Source organism: Passer montanus, unplaced genomic scaffold, assembly GCF_014805655.1.
Source record: "Passer montanus isolate IOZ18808 unplaced genomic scaffold, ASM1480565v1 scaffold107, whole genome shotgun sequence".
Lineage (NCBI taxonomy): Eukaryota > Metazoa > Chordata > Aves > Passeriformes > Passeridae > Passer > Passer montanus.
Window position 1 is genome coordinate 1,298,275 of NW_024357281.1, and position 17,244 is coordinate 1,315,518.

The 17,244-nt window shown below is 36.4% G+C and overlaps 1 protein-coding gene across 5 annotated transcripts in view; it reads left to right on the top strand.

Moving 5' to 3' along the window:
• Positions 1–17,244, top strand: part of RELCH (RAB11 binding and LisH domain, coiled-coil and HEAT repeat containing) — a 77,765-nt gene that overhangs the window by 54,733 nt on the left and 5,788 nt on the right. For 3 of the 5 annotated variants that reach the window (XM_039721709.1, XM_039721717.1, XM_039721725.1), the window contains 11 exons: positions 385–508; positions 1,221–1,269; positions 1,665–1,744; positions 2,534–2,640; positions 3,222–3,321; positions 7,212–7,294; positions 8,218–8,281; positions 9,806–9,944; positions 10,310–10,426; positions 11,396–11,484; positions 16,569–16,639. In XM_039721709.1, the coding sequence (XP_039577643.1) occupies positions 385–508; positions 1,221–1,269; positions 1,665–1,744; positions 2,534–2,640; positions 3,222–3,321; positions 7,212–7,294; positions 8,218–8,281; positions 9,806–9,944; positions 10,310–10,426; positions 11,396–11,484; positions 16,569–16,639 (1,023 nt within the window). Of the gene's footprint in view, positions 1–384; positions 509–1,220; positions 1,270–1,664; positions 1,745–2,533; positions 2,641–3,221; positions 3,322–7,211; positions 7,295–7,955; positions 8,039–8,217; positions 8,282–9,805; positions 9,945–10,309; positions 10,427–11,395; positions 11,485–16,568; positions 16,640–17,244 lie in introns of all 5 variants that reach the window. The other 2 variants (XM_039721734.1, XR_005628964.1) reach the window with 2 other exon arrangements.

Genomic DNA, 17,244 nt, shown 5'->3' on the forward strand with positions numbered 1-17,244 from the left:
TTCATGCTGACTTGCCTTTGATTGTATTCAGAAAATACAAACTCTAGCAGAACATGAAGGTAACTAATTGCTCTGAAAACTTGTTTCTTTTCTTTTTGCATCAGTATAGGTAATACTCTTGTGAAGTAAATATTGTTGTATTCTGACTATCTCATGATAGCAACAGATGTTTGAAAATATGGGTCAGACTTTTCTGGCACTTAAACCCTTCCTTTCTTCATGGGTCAGGAATTGTACAGAACATGTAGCTAACTTTATTAGAACCAGTAGTGTTCTGCGTGTGCAAGTATTTACTAATATCGGCAATAAATCTACACAAATGTAAATGGACAAAATCAAAAAGTCAGAGTAGTGTTTAATATCCTTTTGTTTCCTGATTTTTAGGCTACCACAGCTTATAGAAATAGTTGGCAAGATCAATGTAGCATCAACTGCTTGTGTCCATGAGTTCTCTAGATTTTTCTGGAGACTTTGTAGGACATTTGGGAAAATTTTTACAAACACTAAGGTAAGACATTACTTTAAATATTCTACATACTTGGTAACATAAAGTCTCTATATTTACATTATGTTGGAACACCCACAATTTGTGACCATTTATATTTTCATGTCACATTGATGCTTTTCCATAAGTACATTTAAAGCTGCTACTTTTGGAGTTCTCTTTGTGTGCTTTTCTGGTTTTGGTAATTTTGAAATTGTCTTCTCATCTTGCCCAACCAGGGACAATTTTTTTTAAAACTATATTCTTCATATTTCTTTTGTGAATGACAGAGAGAGTAGGAGAGATCATCCTAATTCTGGTTATTTAACAATTTACTTTCTTCAGAGCAGCATGTTATTCACTCTTCGCGCTGTACATAAGTACTCCACCTTTACTTGATTAAAAAATTTGAAGTTGATGCCTTCCCAGCCTGAAATATTTTCTGTAGGTGGTATCTATACATTTTTATCAATGAATTATATAATTTTTCTCAATAAAATTCTAAAATACTTCAAAGGAAATTGTCAAACAGCAGAGGATTGCCTAAAGACAAAACTCTGTTAGCAGTATGTACTGCCTCCAGAGAGGGGATTGTTGTTGTTTTGTTTGGTGGGGGGGGTTGTTTTTTGGGCTTTTTTTGGGCTTTTGCAATTCTTTTTGTTTTTCTAATTGACACTGGTAACAGGTCAATTACTATTGGCCAATTCTTACACGAGATTCATCATCCTTTGCATAGGTAAAACCACAGTTCCAGGAAATCTTAAGACTGTCTGAGGAAAACATAGGTACGTAGCCTTTTACTGAAATAAATCGTTCTTAACTACAACAGGAAAAAAAACTTTCAATCTCTTGTTCAAATAACATTGTCAGGCTGTAGTTCTCAAATTTGTTGTCTTTGTGAAATGTTGAAAAATCTAGTCTTAATCTGACTGGAGCACTCTGAAGTTGTAGATTGTGTGTAAAGTAAAAAAAATTCTGAAATCCAAATACTCTTTGAGTATTATATAAGCACGTTTCTGTATATATACATATATATGCATATAAATTCTTCATGTATATATAAAAAGATGATTGAATCTATAATACTTAAATGTACACATATAAGTCTGCTATAGATTATATATATGTTCTGTACTCATATGTATGTATAAAACCTCAGTTCTTCACTGTGTTTCATTAGATTCCACAGCAGGCAATGGTGTGCTAACAAAAGCCACAGTTCCCATCTATGCAACAGGGGTCCTTACATGTTATATTCAGGTAGGTTTGGGTTTCTGTTTCTTTGTTGTATAATAGTGTGTGAAACTTATTTTTTAAAAAATACCAAAACATTACTGTGTTCATTGAAAACTTACTGTTCTTGTACGTTGAAGATAGGTAGATGAATGGGCAGCTGCAAATACATTTACAAGCAAAGTTTTCTAGTCATATGGTGATGCACATTTAGATCATGTGTTACCATGCCCCTCTATCAAAATTCTGTTCATGTTATTCCTGAAATGGGTTCTCAGCCATTTAACTGTGAACTTGGCAAACATCATGGTGCAAAACAGGTAGTGAAACAGGTAAATTGCCATTTGAAGTCTAGTTACCAGAGTCTTAAAATTTTAATGTTACCTAGTACTAAAAAAAGGACACTATAAATCTTACCTAATCCTCCAGCAATGAGCAGTCAACTTCTAGGACACACATATCTTACAGGAAAAAAAAAGAAATTCTTCATAATCTTACAAATTTTTAGTGGATTATGATTTATTAACTTTCAGGAGTCATAAATGTGCTTAAGTACTGTTCTTAGAAGTTTCTTTAAGAAAAGAATTTATGCATGAGTATGTGCTTAGTAGATGAAACACAATCTCATCATGTGATTGCTTTGAAAGGCTCTTGTTCTTTAAACACATTTTTGAAGTTCCTAAGAAAATAGTTAAATGTTTAATCTCATTTGTTCTTTTTCATAGTTTGTCTCCAGTACAGCTGTAGGTTGCCATCATAACCTCAGCAATCCTTCCAGCACATTCATCAGTGTATTCCCTTCTTCCCTTCTTTCAGGAAGAAGACCGCAAGCTGTTAGTTGGATTCCTAGAAGATGTAATGACCATGCTTTCACTGTCCCATGCTCCTCTTGATAGCCTGAAAGCTTCCTTTGTGGAACTAGGGTAAAGAATATACCTTGCGGTTAACTACATCTAAATACATTAGAAGCTTTTAATAAAAGCTGCTCATCTATTTGTAATTTTAAACAACTGTGATGCTTTGGGTGAATAAAGGGTATACTTGCTTTTTCCCCTGGTGTAAATGTAGTTTCTAGGTTAAAAATGTAGCAATTGGAAAAAAAAAATCTGAAGTGTAAAAGAGGGACACTGAAATCCAAACAAAAGATTTCCACAAAAAAAAGTCATTGAGAATACAATGGAAATTGATTTTGTATTTACCATACTATTGTCATTTTTTCTAGATAAGTATTTGCTTTTGATAGAATTCATTGAAAATTATGTTTTTAAAGTTGAGCTTGGGGTTCTTTCTAATTAACTTGAAAAAGGGACATATTTTCTAGACTGCAACATGTTGCAAGTCTTTAAGAATGGGATAAGTATTTTGTATCCTTCAGAAAGGATAAATGCCGGAGTTTTAGATTTGTTGAACAAGGAATTCTTAAGACTGCATTTTTTAGGTAAAGAACATACCCAAGGCTTGGGAGTATTTTTGTTTGATCACTTGCCCAACTATTTTGTTCTAGTGCAAACCCAGCTTATCATGAGCTGCTATTAACTGTTTTGTGGTATGGAGTTGTGCATACTTCTGCTCTTGTTCGGTGTACAGCTGCTAGAATGTTTGAGGTAAGTTGTCCAAACTGTTTTTCACTTTTTTAAAACTAGAGTTTATTTTTTAAAACAGGGATTAATCAGACAATGTTGCTACATTCTTGATAATTACAAACAACTTAAGCTGTGTACTGTGTGATGGAGCAGGAGGTTGTTGTTCAGCTGTTTCTGTATCTGTTCTCTGTCCAGCAGCACATCTTTCTATAGGTCTGTAGTTCAATACAAGCATCTCTGAGTTTTAACTTCTGCTTTTGCTATTCAACACATCATCAGTAGTCTAATATACAGCTTACCATTTTCAGTAGGTCTTGTGTATGCTCATACAATGCACTTGCATTGCAATTCAGAATAGTTTTCTTTGTACCAGATATGGTGGTGAAGACACACATGTAACCAATTTTATATTTTTTGTAGAAATTACAAGAATTCAAAAAGAATTTACAGTTACTTTACTTGCCTCAATGGCAGCTTCATTTTTCTCTTAATATCTATAAATGTTGATCAGAATAAAGACTGAAATGTATACCTAGTAAGTTTGCTTTTATTTTCACATCATGCCTTTGTTTCATCAAATGTTCATTTTAAAAGGCATATGCAAAAACTCTGGGACATACTCCATTGGCTGAACAAAGAGAACTTTCTGTCCTTTGCTTGTTAGAAAAACATATTTCTAATCACCATTACTTTTTCCTTCTCTTTTTTTGGGCATTTTTCCATATATGTCTCATTTGGATAGCTTTGGAGGGGACCTCTAGCTGAACCTGACATCTTGTGTCCATTTGCAAAAACTAATCTGAAGTCTGCCCCAGAAAAAAAAAAGAGCACTTAACATATCCATCAGCTTTCTTTAGTGACACTCTCCAAGTCAGAGCAGAGAGAGCAGTAAACAACCATAGCAAGCTCCATCCTGAGACTTCAATTGAAAACATCCAACTGTGTCCTTTTTTTCCGGTTTGTTTGGGGTTTTTCTTCCCCTCATTTTAAAAAGGAAATGGCAACTTTTGGACACCATTACAATCTGTTTGCATATTTTCCCTCTCACAAAAGCATTTCTTATATCCTATTTGTAATAATAAGCTCTTTTCCCTAATGAATATTAGACGAACATATGAAACACCTCAGTTACAACAGACTGTTGTCTTGGTTGCAGCTTCTTTTCAAATTCAGCTGATTGTTGATTATTTTTAGGCTGTCTATGCATGCTAGTTCATATTTTGTTTCTTTTCGTATTTCAATTTTTACCAAAGCTTAGGCAGCTGTCTTTTAAATGCTTTTCTTATGTGAAAATAGTAGCATATTGCTATTTCCTGGATAGCCATGGTGCTCATATTTATACATGGCATTGTGTAAATTTGGGAAGTCACCTGTGCAAAGAGGTAGTAATAGCTGGTTTCACTACTGGAAGATTCCATCACTCAAGGAATTTCTGTGACCTCAGAGGCTGCTGAATGGCAAAACCCAATTATTAGATTATAGGACGAAGGGTATGTGACAGCTGTATGAGAACAGTGAAGATTCTTAGCAGCACAGAGACCTTTAAGTCTGTTAAGGGTTAGAAGGACACAGAAGTGATGTGGGGCCTTTCCACTCCATCGCTTCTTTGAGGCTGGAAGCTTTGTGCTACCATTTTTAAGCTGTAGTATGTATCAGTTATTATCTAGAGGAATCAAAAAAAGGTAACAGTTTACATTGTCTGTCTCACTCTAACTTTACATGCTGCTACACAGCTTTGCCCACCCAGCTGTTCCTGTTGCTTCTGTATTAATGTTTGTAGTCAGCAGCTTCCCATTTGAATGTTGATACAAACAGATTTGATTGCTCTGATTGGAATGTGAATAAGTATAAGTTGACTTATACATAAGCTTTGCTAGTCTGTTTGGGTTCAGGGCTAGGGACACATTTTCAGAATGACACTTGTATTATAAAGCATGTTTTATTTTCTGTATGATGGAGTGCATCTGTTCACCATGCTTTGCCATACTTAAAAATGTGGCAGACCAGAAAGGAATGAAGCTGAGATCATTCTATATTATTTGCTAATTATACAAATCCCAAGTGTTTTTTGTTTTTTTTCAAAGCACTCTATAACTGCTAGGCTTTTCTCTTAAAGAAGATTCATAAAGAAAACTCAAGTCTCTGTTTGTCCAAGATTGAAAATTTTAAGCAATCTCTATTTTAATAAATGTGAATATTAGTAAAGCTATATGAGAGTAAAACCATCATAAGCAAACCATGAGCTATGTCCTTAACAGCTGTTTGAAGAGTAGCCCATGAACTCAACAGATTGGCACTTGGAGTTGTTGCCAATGTAAATAATTGTGAAATGTATTAATGTTAAAATGTTGTAGTTGAACAGACATCCTAATACTTTCTGAATAACAAGTATAGGATGTTGCAACTTTGCTACTCCAGGTGCTTTGCAGCAATAGTGTCTTATGTTCTTACACAGCTTCTCCCTGTTCTTCCTTCTCCAGTAATTCTCTGTGAGGACACACTCTGTTCCATGTCTCTGTGCACTCATGCATGCACACACATACATGTTGTTTAATAGCAATCATGTGCACACATAAATGTTGCTTAATAGGAAGCTTTTGAAAAGTCAGGCTCCTTTGAATATTTTACAGCTTACTTTGGTTTAAATTCAGAGCTGGTAAAGCAGGAATGCTCTAACAAATAGCAGAATGTAAAATCTTCTCTAGTTAGAGGATGTAAATACTGTCTGGTTTTGGTACTGATATACTGACAGCTACTGCTTTTTGCTGTGGAATGGCTTAGAATTTAATCTGTGTTTGTTATGCAATATGAGTAATCAGAATATAGCTAAATATTGAAAAGACATTTCATATTTCTCATACAAACTTACTGATAAGATTTTTATATTCATCTCCTAAAACCAGCAAATATATGCAGACTTCCTTACATGAGACACAAAATGGAAATATCTAATCTTTCTTCATTTTATTAATGAAGACAAAATTCACCATTTTGTTGAATATGAAAAAAGTTTACAACTTGGTTTGAAAATTAGTGGATTTTCATATGAAGAAAGTAGGTAAAGGGCATGTGCAACATATGCAGCAAATGCTTGTGTATAACTACGTACGTAATGTAAAAAAATCACCTGGGAACATCTGTATTCAAACAACCTTGTGTTCATGGATAATGAGTTTTACTGTGACTTCAAGCTTTTAATGTTTGGGATGCACAGCCACAAATACATCTCTTCCTTAGCTTGCAAAAAACCTGAGGAAATATATTTCATGGATAGTTCAAGGATTCTCCATTTTCTCCCTGCACAGACCAGCATGCATACTGTGTGGATGGTTGTTGAATATCAAGAAGTCCTGAATGATTTTCAGAAAAACATTCTGGCATCTGAGAAGGTGCTGTTTGTCTCATTGTAAAAGGTGTGAGAGGTATCACTCAATGTGGGGAAATCTACACACATTTGGCCTAGTCAAGACTTGTGTGTTGCATGTGACAGCCACCTACTATGATAAATACTGTTGTGTTGAGTTAGGAACAGCATTTACATGAAATCATCAAATTCAAATTGATATCGCTTTAGCACTTAATTATACATAACTTCATTTATAGTTATAATTGTATCTGAAATAAAACATGCAATTACTTGCTAAAGGTTTGAGTTCAAGTTTTAAAAGATCTGAAAATAAAGAAAACATTGAATTCGTCACGTTTGTGCTGACTGCCAGGCCACTTTAGCTTTCTTCATGCCTTTGCATTTATAAAGCTCTAGTGTAGCAGTATTTGCTTAGCTTCTAATTTTGGTTTGCTTTTTGTGTTTTTTCTTTCTCTCTCTTGGTTTTGCCGTTCTTCTTCCCATGATACTGTGCTCGCTCTTTCCGTGCGTCACCTGTGATACCCCCCCTGCTCCGACCATTCAGCTGTTGGTGAAGGGGGTACATGAAACTCTGGTAGCTCAGAGAGTTGTTCCTGCTCTCATTACTCTCTCCAGTGACCCTGAAATGTAAGTTCCCTGACTGTCGTATATACCTGGCATCCCTCTTAATACTTAGAAAGAAATAACCATCAGTTATGTCTCTTAATCTAGCTGAACAGAAATTGAATTACTTTTAAAGGAAAGTAACCTTTAAATCACTTATTTCCAAATAAAAAGGTTTACTGCAACATCTGGAATTAAACTGTATAAAAATTCTGAATGAACTTGAAATAGAAAACTTAAATTCATGTAATTAAATTTTTGTTTATATTTGATCGTGTTCTCAGTTTTCAAATTTACTTGCATCATTTCTAGCAGAAAGCTGGATACTACTATTCTGTAATGCTATCAGCTTTGCTACTGCAAAATTAAGTATCATCTGCATTAATGAAATGCAGAGTACTTTTGGCTGCATCTCATTTCTGATAGACAACCGTGGCACTTCAATTCATGGACATTCTGATGTGGTATTTCTTTCAAGCTAAGGAGGGATGCTTTGCTAATCTCACTAACAATTTGTTACTAACAGATGCTCCAGCATGAATAGAGTCTTAGTGGCTTTAATGTCTTGTGTGGGTGACTAAACCAAGAACAACCCCAAGAGTCTGCCTGCCCATCCTCAGTCACAGCTAACCCAGTTCTTCACGTTTACCAAAGCGTTTTTTATTGCATGTTGACTGGTTTACAGCTGGCTCTTCGAGGCATGAGTGAAGCCTTAGTTGACAAGCGGGTTGCTCCGGCCCTTGTTACCTTGTCCAGTGATCCTGAATTGTGAGTTTCAGACTGAGACCTTGAGTTAATCCTGTCTTTTTCCTGGTCTGCTTTTTTTTTTTTCCCTTTGTTATTGCTAGAAACTAATGTAACTTAAAAGTACTAATTTTTAAATTTTTATGTAAGTAATTTGTTCTTGGTGTTGATTACATCTTAATGACCCTGTTCTTCCATTGTAGTTCAGTAAGGATTGCTACAATCCCTGCTTTTGGGACCATCATGGAAACTGTTACTCAGAGAGAGGTAAGACACCTGTTGTCACCTGTGTTTTTGTACCATAAGAAGAGGTTGATTTTTTAATAAAGCCAGAATAAAAGAAGGAATTTATTACTTGCTCTTTCTTTCTTTGTCATATTCTTTTCCAAAGTGCCTTTGGATTTTGCAATGGCCTTTTTTTTCTCTCTAAACAAACCAACCCTTGTAACTAATAAAAACATTTCCTTCTAAATCTCAACCAAACATAAACAGAGACAGATAAGTAGAGGGGAGGCCTGTGCTAGAGGATGGGAAATCCCATGCTCAAAATGTTTTTTTAAAACCTTCTCCAGCACAGTTGTGAAATCTAACTCCATTATTTCCAAGTGAAATAGTTCTATTTTAAAATGGTGACCAAAAACATCCACATATTGTGCTATTGTATATTGTACTTTTTTAGATGCTTTGGGGTATCCTGCTTGGCTCCCAAATACTTTAGAAGAACACAAAACTCTTGTTGTTCCAGTTATATCTGCTGGTTTAGCCCTTGGTGTCCAAGATGGCATTGAAAGACATAATGACATCAGCAAAGTATTCCTTGAAAATAATGCAGAGATGCAGTTCCTCCTCATTTATTAAATGATGATACTATGGTAATAGATGAGAATTATGAAGACAGGATTCTGCTGTGAACAGTAGAAAACTGGTTTTTGTTTCATGTAACAACTGTGCAATCGAATTTCTTCTGGAAGTCCTTGCAGCTTTTTGCAGAGCTTGCATTCTTCCCGTAATTTCAACATATTCTAAAAGAATGTGTTTGAGGAAATGTGAGTAATGTGAGTCAAGTCAGTGATGACTCACACGTACTTGGACGATGGAAAAGTTAGAATTTTGCAGCTTGAAATGCATGCCTATAATCAGTTGGGAAGAATATTGTTTTGTTACCACACAGAAATTACTGTATCCATTGCACTAATTATGATAAGCCATAGTGTACAGAGGTGAGAGCACCTTCCAAAATGTATCATAAAATCTTATTTTTTCAAGTTTGACTCCAAATTAAATGCCTATCTCATTTTCAGTTTTCTAGCCTTTAGTTGAAGAAATCTTTGTGATTCCATTGATTTTATGATGGCTACTTTTGCATCTCTGTCCTCTGCAAAAAAAAAATTGCAACCTATTAATTGAGATACATTACAAAAAAATGTTATTGATTTCTAATTAAACAGGAAAACTCTGTAGTTATTAGTTATTAAGTAAGAGGGAAACTGTAATAGCAGGGAAAAAAAGGGAGTATCAGACTCAAGGAAACCTCAGGAGGAAAGATCAGCTATATGGGAGCACCTGTCTGTTGTTAAAAGATCAGATTAAAACTCTCGTAACAGTCTTTAAAACATAGAGGTGCATTGAAGAGTTTGAAACATCCTCTTAGATAAAATCTGTAAATTAGAAGAACGTCCAAGATCTGTCATCTGAAATACAAAAGATTGTAAATTTTCTCTGAACTGATCATAACAATTTCTAACATCTTGATTCTTTTGTGTTCTTTCTATTTCTCTGGGAATATTAAAGCTTCTGGAGAGAGTAAAAATGCAGCTGGCATCTTTCCTGGAGGACCCTCAGTATCAAGACCAACATTCTTTACATACAGAAATCATAAAAACATTTGGAAGAGTTGGACCTAACGCTGAGCCCAGATTTAGAGACGAATGTAAGTTGCATCCATGGGAAGGTGCAGTCTTCTTCTCTCTGTCCAAAAGCTAATAGGTATGCTGGTTACATTGGTGGGGTTTTTCTTTCTTTTCTGCAAAATATTTCAAAGGTACTCCAAGGTACATTTTTATTTTAGGTGGTGCTACCACAAATTTTTATTTCAAGTTTGAGTCAATCCATTGAATGTGCAAGGTCAATCCCATCAAAAGCAATTGCTAGCAGTTCTTCTTCCATGCTGATGTGTGAAGTTTCAAATTCCTGCAGTTGCCACATAGCACTGCAGGAATTTGATGCAGGAGTTTAATGCTAAACAAGTCTGTGGAAAGCAGTTTCAAATACTTATTCCTGTATTTACTTTTCCAGTTGTTATTCCACACTTGCACAAGTTAGCCTTGGTCAACAACCAGCAGTCTGTTGATTCGAAGAGATTGGATATCGCTACCCACCTGTTTGAGTCCTACAGTGCTCTTTCCTGTTGTTGTATCCTTTTTTCAGGGGAAATCTCGCTGTTATTTCTCTGGTGGTGAGAGAAGCTTAATATTAGACAAGTAACTAAGTTTGTCTTTGAATCTGTGATATAAAACGTGATCTATTCAACATAAGAGGGAGGTTTTCAGAGATGGTGAATATCGTGGATTAGCTGGACACCAGGTGCCCCCCAAGCCACTCTCCCTCCCCTCCTCAGCAGGATGGATGAGCGTGGGGAAGAAAATCAGATGGAGGAAAAACTCATGACAAAATAAAGGCAAATTAGTAAAGTATAAGCTATGTATGGAAGCAAAGCAAATGAGAAGATTTTCAGGGCTTCAGCAGATGTAGCAGTTGCTCCAGAACACAATCATAATAACAGATGGTCTCCTGCCCTGCCACCACCACTTTCTCTTAGTATTTGTATCTGAATAGGCATCATATGGTGTGGAACATCCCTCTGGTCAGTTTGGGTCATTTGGGTCAGCTATCCAGGCTGTGTGCTCTCCCCCAGCCTACTGATGGGGGAGAATGCTGAGAGACAGCACCAATGCTGTGCCAGCACTGCTCTGCAGTAGCCTAAGCACTGGTGTGTTACCAACACCTTCCTAGGTATTAGTGAAAAGCACAGCACTGAGGACTGCTGTGCAGAAAATGAATTCCAGCTCAGCCAGACCCCATAAAGTGGAACTGATAGATATTTCAAAAAACCAAGCTAAAATAAAAAAAACAAACCTCTTGATCTTAAACAATAAATCAAGAAAAAAAAATCTTAATTATATAGATGCATGAAATACATTATGTTAAATATGTTTAAGATCTTTTTTTCCTTTTTATTAGTCATGAAGTGTCAAATGCTGTTCCATTTTCTTAGTTTAGCTGCTGCCCCTGTGTTCCATAAAACAACATTATCAGAAGACACGAAAAAAAGTATAATTTCAAAAGGCAATCCTTACAATACCTTAACAACCTGGGTTTTAGTTATTTCAGAGGATTTAATGGTCAATCACTTTTTGCCGGGACTCAAGTGTTTACGAACCGACATGGAACATCTCTCTCCAGAGCATGAGGTAAGCAGTAAACTATATTTACTGAGTATGAGATGTAGGTAGCAGAAGTTGAAATGTGATGACATTTAAAACCAGAAGTTAAGGAGAGCTGCTCATAAGTGGTTTCAAAACATGACATTGAGGAGGTTTCTTTAATAAAGAATAGGTCATATGATTTCAAAACCAGTAAAATATATTTCTAAACTGAGGATCTCTGCAGACAAATACTCAACTGTCAGAAATGCATGTCAAAACACACATCTTCCTAGATTAAAGAAAAAGGAAATGTTTTTACCATCTTTATGTTAATCAAACCAAGGATGCACTAAAATCATTGGCTACAATATTATCAAGGAAATGTAGATAAAAATTGTGGAGTGCCAGAAAGAAACTATTAAGGATTAGGGAAGTAGAATCCTAAAATACCTTCCTATCTGGATTACTGTGTGCAATTCTGGGCTGCCCAATACAAAAGTGTGGACTTAGTGGAGAGAGTCCAAAGAGAGGCTGGAGGAGAAAATGAGGGATCTGGGACTGTTCAGCCTGGAGAAGAGAAGGCTTAGGTGAATTCTATCAGTACCTGAAGAGAGGCTCCAAAGAGGACAGTGCCAGGCTCTTCTCAGTGGTGCTGAATGACAAGACCGCAGACCATGGGCAGAACTGTGTTTTTGGGGATTTTTTGTGACAATGACTAAGCAGTGGCCCACATTGTCCAAAGAGGTTGTGAAGTCTAAATGCTTGGATACTCCAAAGCCATCTGGACATGTTCTTCCTCGGCATTTGGCTTCAGGTGGCTCTGCTTGAGCAGGGGGTTGGACCAGATGATCCTCCAGGGGTCCCTTCCAATCTCCACCACTCTTTGATTCTGTGAATTGTAAAGAGCAGAATAAAAAAAGCAGACAGGACAACATGGGTGTGAACAAGATCTTCTCTGGTAGGAGGCGCTTACAGAAAGCAGCAAAAAACCCAAAAAAGTTAACAGAAGAAGCCAGCTTGAATAACTTGAAAATCTTGGCCATATGCACTTTTTTGGTAAGTACTTGAAGAGGATGAATACTAACAGAGATTGTAACAAAGAGATGTTAAGTCAGTAGCAGAAATAAGAAGTGTTGTTTTGTTGCATGTTGGGGAAAATCTTAACAGGATGAACATTTCAAGGGATAGAGCAAAAGATTTAATCAGTCTGTACAGAAGAGTATTGTTGTAGTCTTTGAAGGTTAATACTGCATTTTGATTAATTACATTACTAAATTTAAATTATTTTATTTTCCTTGTATTTGCAAAAGTGACTGAATTGAGATGACTGTATTCTCTAGGAGTCCGAAGTTCTTATATTCAGTAACAAGGTTCCTTCTTCCAGTTACATTTACCATCTAAAAGCCTATAGCATCAATCTTTTATTTTCTGTATATTATTACTGGAGGAACTTTTCAACCTGAAAGGACAGAACCTGAGTTCAGAAGTCTGAATCAAAAGAAATAGCATCACTCGAAGGCAACAGAATTGTGTTCCATACCACAGGCAGCACTGGAGGTGTAGCAATGATAGATACTCTGTTCAGAGAGGTTGGGAAGTGGACTGGGAGGTCCTAAGCTTATGTCTGAAAGCTGAAGTTAGGCAAAAGTTTCATTTTCTTTCACCAAGAAAATATAACGGGGATAATTGATTGAATACTGCTACTTCATTTTTTAGTTAATGTAACTTCTAAAATTTAAAGACATAGTCAGTTCAAAAGATACCCTGAATTAGAACAACGGGTTTGATTGAGTTTGAATCTTATAGTCAGAGAAAGAGCTGAGGACTGGAACAGGATTTAAAATAAATCAATAAGTAAAGACAGCTCTCAATCCTCCGTTAGCCCATTCTGTATTACTGTACTTAAGTGACTTCAGTCGTGATGCCAGTTGCTTTGACTTTTTAGCCAGAGAGCAATATAAAACTGAAAATATTTACCCCTGCTCCAGTGGGTTAGAAAGCTCACTACGTGCTCTACAATTCTTATCCCTTTTTTTTGTAGAAATGGGTATCTAGGGCTTGATGAGCTTCCCACTTCAATAGGATGTTTGTAGGCATCATGATAGAGGCTTCTGAGACCCAGTGAGTTCTAGTGTCTGTCTTGGAAGCCTTCTGTCTGAGAATCATGTTTTATGGAATGAATGTCATTTACTGTCTCAAATAATTAGACATTTGCATAATTTTTGCATCACTATTTTGGCCTCCATGGTGTTATTCATTATTCAAATGTCTTGTCACTTGATAAACACACATTTTCTAAATCACAGAGCCTTAGCTCTAATGGCTTTAACGTCAGTACAGAGTTTATGCTCATCTTGAAAGGGTAACATTGTGGAAATTAGCTTGTGTGGTCCTGTCTGGCAGCATTTACCACTCATACCTCATACTTGTTTTCCTTTCTTTCATGTAAATAAAAGTGTAAGTTGGGCATTTAGGAATGCATTAGGACATTCCTTTAAAGATGAGAAGGTTCTCATCTTTAAAGGAAACATTTCACCTTGTGCAGACACTCAGATACTTTACCAGCATCTCTAGTTCAATGTCAAGTCCCTTCTTCCTCATTTTCTACTTACCTTTTATGGGTTTTCAAAGTAGACTTGAGTTGCACGATAGTGAGTCAGTACTTGGTAAAAATATTTAGTCCATATACTGCAGTACTGTTTATAAGACTTCAGTATGTTGAGTCTCTTAAGTGTCTCTAAATATAGAGTTAGTGCTCTAAAATATTTCTCTTTAAGGAGATGTGATTTCATAATCAGTCCTATGACCAAACAAGGTGAATCCAAAGAAATAGGTCTGAGCAGTATGTGCAAAGCCATAATGTAGAAATTTAGAAATTAATTTGTGGAAGAGGCAATAATTGCTCCACTTCATCCAAGAATTACACAGCCTTCCCAGCAGGAGCTGTGCAATGGATGGGAAAGCCATCCTTTATTGAAATTATTCTGGGTCCTTGATTAATTATTCTCCCCTTTGATCAAGGTTTCATATTGTTGATAGTTGGAACATCTGGATTCAGATGTACAAAAATGTAGGAAAGTTCCAGTGCACAGGTGGAAATGATAAGTAACAAAAATTATGGTGACTGTGCTTGAAAATTTCAGGGCTTTTTTGATACAGAACAAAAAGCTTTTTTTTCACTAGAATTCTGAATGTATTTCTCTTGTACCTCTGTACTCGTGAGCATTATGTATTTGTATAACTTTTTATGTAAATGGAGAACAGCAAATGTAGCAGGAAGAATTGTAGTCCTGTTTGAATGCTGCTCTCTGAAACACTCAAGGGTGTGTAACACCTGCTACCTAAAATGTTTCAAATGCTGAAATCATACTTCTGGGTAAATGGAGTGAGCAGTGGCACAGGTCTCCAGAACAGGCCACATCCTATCAGTATAACTAATGGTTGTGCTGCAGACTTGACAGAAACCAGCATTTTAATTTATGCAAATACATTTAAAAATAGTTATCAGTTGGTAGTAACCATTAGTGACTGATCTGTATTTTACAGATTGAAAATAGTATTTTTCCTTTGTTGTATATATTAAGGTTTGGTAAGACAATACTAATTTTAATTGCTTGTAGCTTTGAGATTTTAAGTTTAGTGTCTCAAAAAAGTATTTAGCTTTCTTTTGAGCTGTGGCAGAGGAATTTTCCATTTATGCAGTGTATATATATGTGTGTATATGTATATATTTATAGTTTCATACTTTGCATTCTAACATTTTTGCCTAAGTGTTGCAAAACATGTCTTGGTTTGAAAAGACAGGTGTCTGCTAAGGAAGGCAGGAGCCTCTCTTGAAATGGAAAATGTAAACCCCCTCCCTCTGACTTCTTATAATTTTGAAATTAAGGGGCTGTCAGGCAAAGATATGGGAGTAGAAATAACAGCTCTTTATTAGGAAAAGTAAAAATAAAAATGCAGTTATACAAAACAACACTGACAGAGACAGAATATGACGTGACACCCTGTTGGTCAGGGTGTTGGTAGCATCCCATTGAATGGTGGCTGCAGCCCTCCTGCAGTGACAGATGTGGTTCTGTTGTAACAATGAGCCTGTGGAGGGGTGTAGTTTTCTTCTGAAGGTCCAGTTGTGGTGTAGATGGGCCTGGTCTTCCTCTGGGAATTCACTGGGAAAAGGTTGCCTGTGGTGTTGCAAATCTCAGATTATATCCAGGTAGGAATGCTTGGCTCCTCCCCCTGGGCAGATCCTCTTACATTGGGATGATGTAATTTTATCAATCATGCAGTGAGATTCAATGGCCCATCAACAGAAGATATCTCCTGGAGGGAGGATGGGTTGTGGAGAGATAAAGAAAACTTCCCAATTAACAGAAGATCCCTGCCCCACCTCTAACAGATGGCAATAGAATACACACACCCTGCCGCATCTTGCATTTGCAACCTAAGACAAAACACTTTTGTCTTAATGTGTTAAAACAGTACTGTTGTGAACAGGGAAGGGAGCCATTTATCTGTCCCATTAATTAACTGTATGATTTTGTTTTAAAGTCTGCTATTGGGAATCATTTCCTTATTTTTGGATAAGTGTAAAAATATCAGTGTGGAGGTGTCTTCAGTCTTAAATACTCTGCAGAAACCTTTAACATGTACTTACTTAAATAAGAGGAAAAAGCCGTGAGTCATAGGAACTCTGGAAGACACCAGTGGAATGGTATCAAGTTGATTTTAGCACTTCCTTCCATTAAGATGTTGTCCTAGGAAACCATCACACTTTTTTCTTTCCTTGCTTTTTCTTTCATGCATAATGTTCATGAAGATATAGTGTGTCACAGATGTGGGTTTGTTATAGTGCTGTTTTTAAAAGCCTGGGGCAAAAGGACGGAGTCCTGAACTTCTGTAACTATTTGGAAAACATTTTCTTCCTTAAGTTATTTTGAATGTTTTTGTTGTTTCTAACCACAAGGCATTATCAGATAACTGGAACTCAAAGGCACTTGAAAAAAAACAGGGAAATGTTTTAAACAGTTGTGCTAATGTCAGAATTTTTTGCAGAGTAGATTTCATAAGAAGTGTTAATGTAAAAGAAAAAATGTCAAATGTCATGTATCTCTCTTCCTTATGTGTCTTAGGTTATTTTGAGCTCCATGATAAAAGAATGTGAACAGAAAGTGGAAAACAAGACCGTCCAAGAACCGCAAGGGTAAGACTTCCACTTCCTTTTTTCTGTGTGCCTCCAGAGTAGTGTCTGCAGAGTGTATTCCATAATGGAGTCCAAGGTTTGTGACCTGAAATCCTGCACTGACATATGTTGTGTTTGAAAACAGATTTTGGAAACTTTAATACAGTGGTTGTTTCTGTCTCCAGTGTAAAACATAAGAAAAAAATTATTTTTATAGGAATTGTTCTTGGTTCTTAATTTTTTGTTCATTTAAAGCTGTATTTAAATTTCTCTCCTGCGTCTGAGAAATCAGGGAGTGCCTGGCCTAAGTGCTTAGAGCAACGTATGTAGCAGACACTTTGCCACCCATGGGGGCTGAGGGAATTGTTCTGGTCCTGGGAAGGGCTTGCTTCAGGCTGCTGTCCTGGTTTCCACAGGACTGGTGCACACAAGAGCAGTTTCTCCAGTGTATAAACTGACCCCTGTGTAAGTGTGCTGGTTAGGCAGTAAGCTGACTTTGGGAAAATGCCATCTGTGTTGCACCATGGTAAAACACCCTTTCCACAAACACAGAATTTGTGGGAGGCAGCAGACACACAGTGCACATGCATCCATTTGCTTCACCTGTAGAGATGGTATAATTTGTG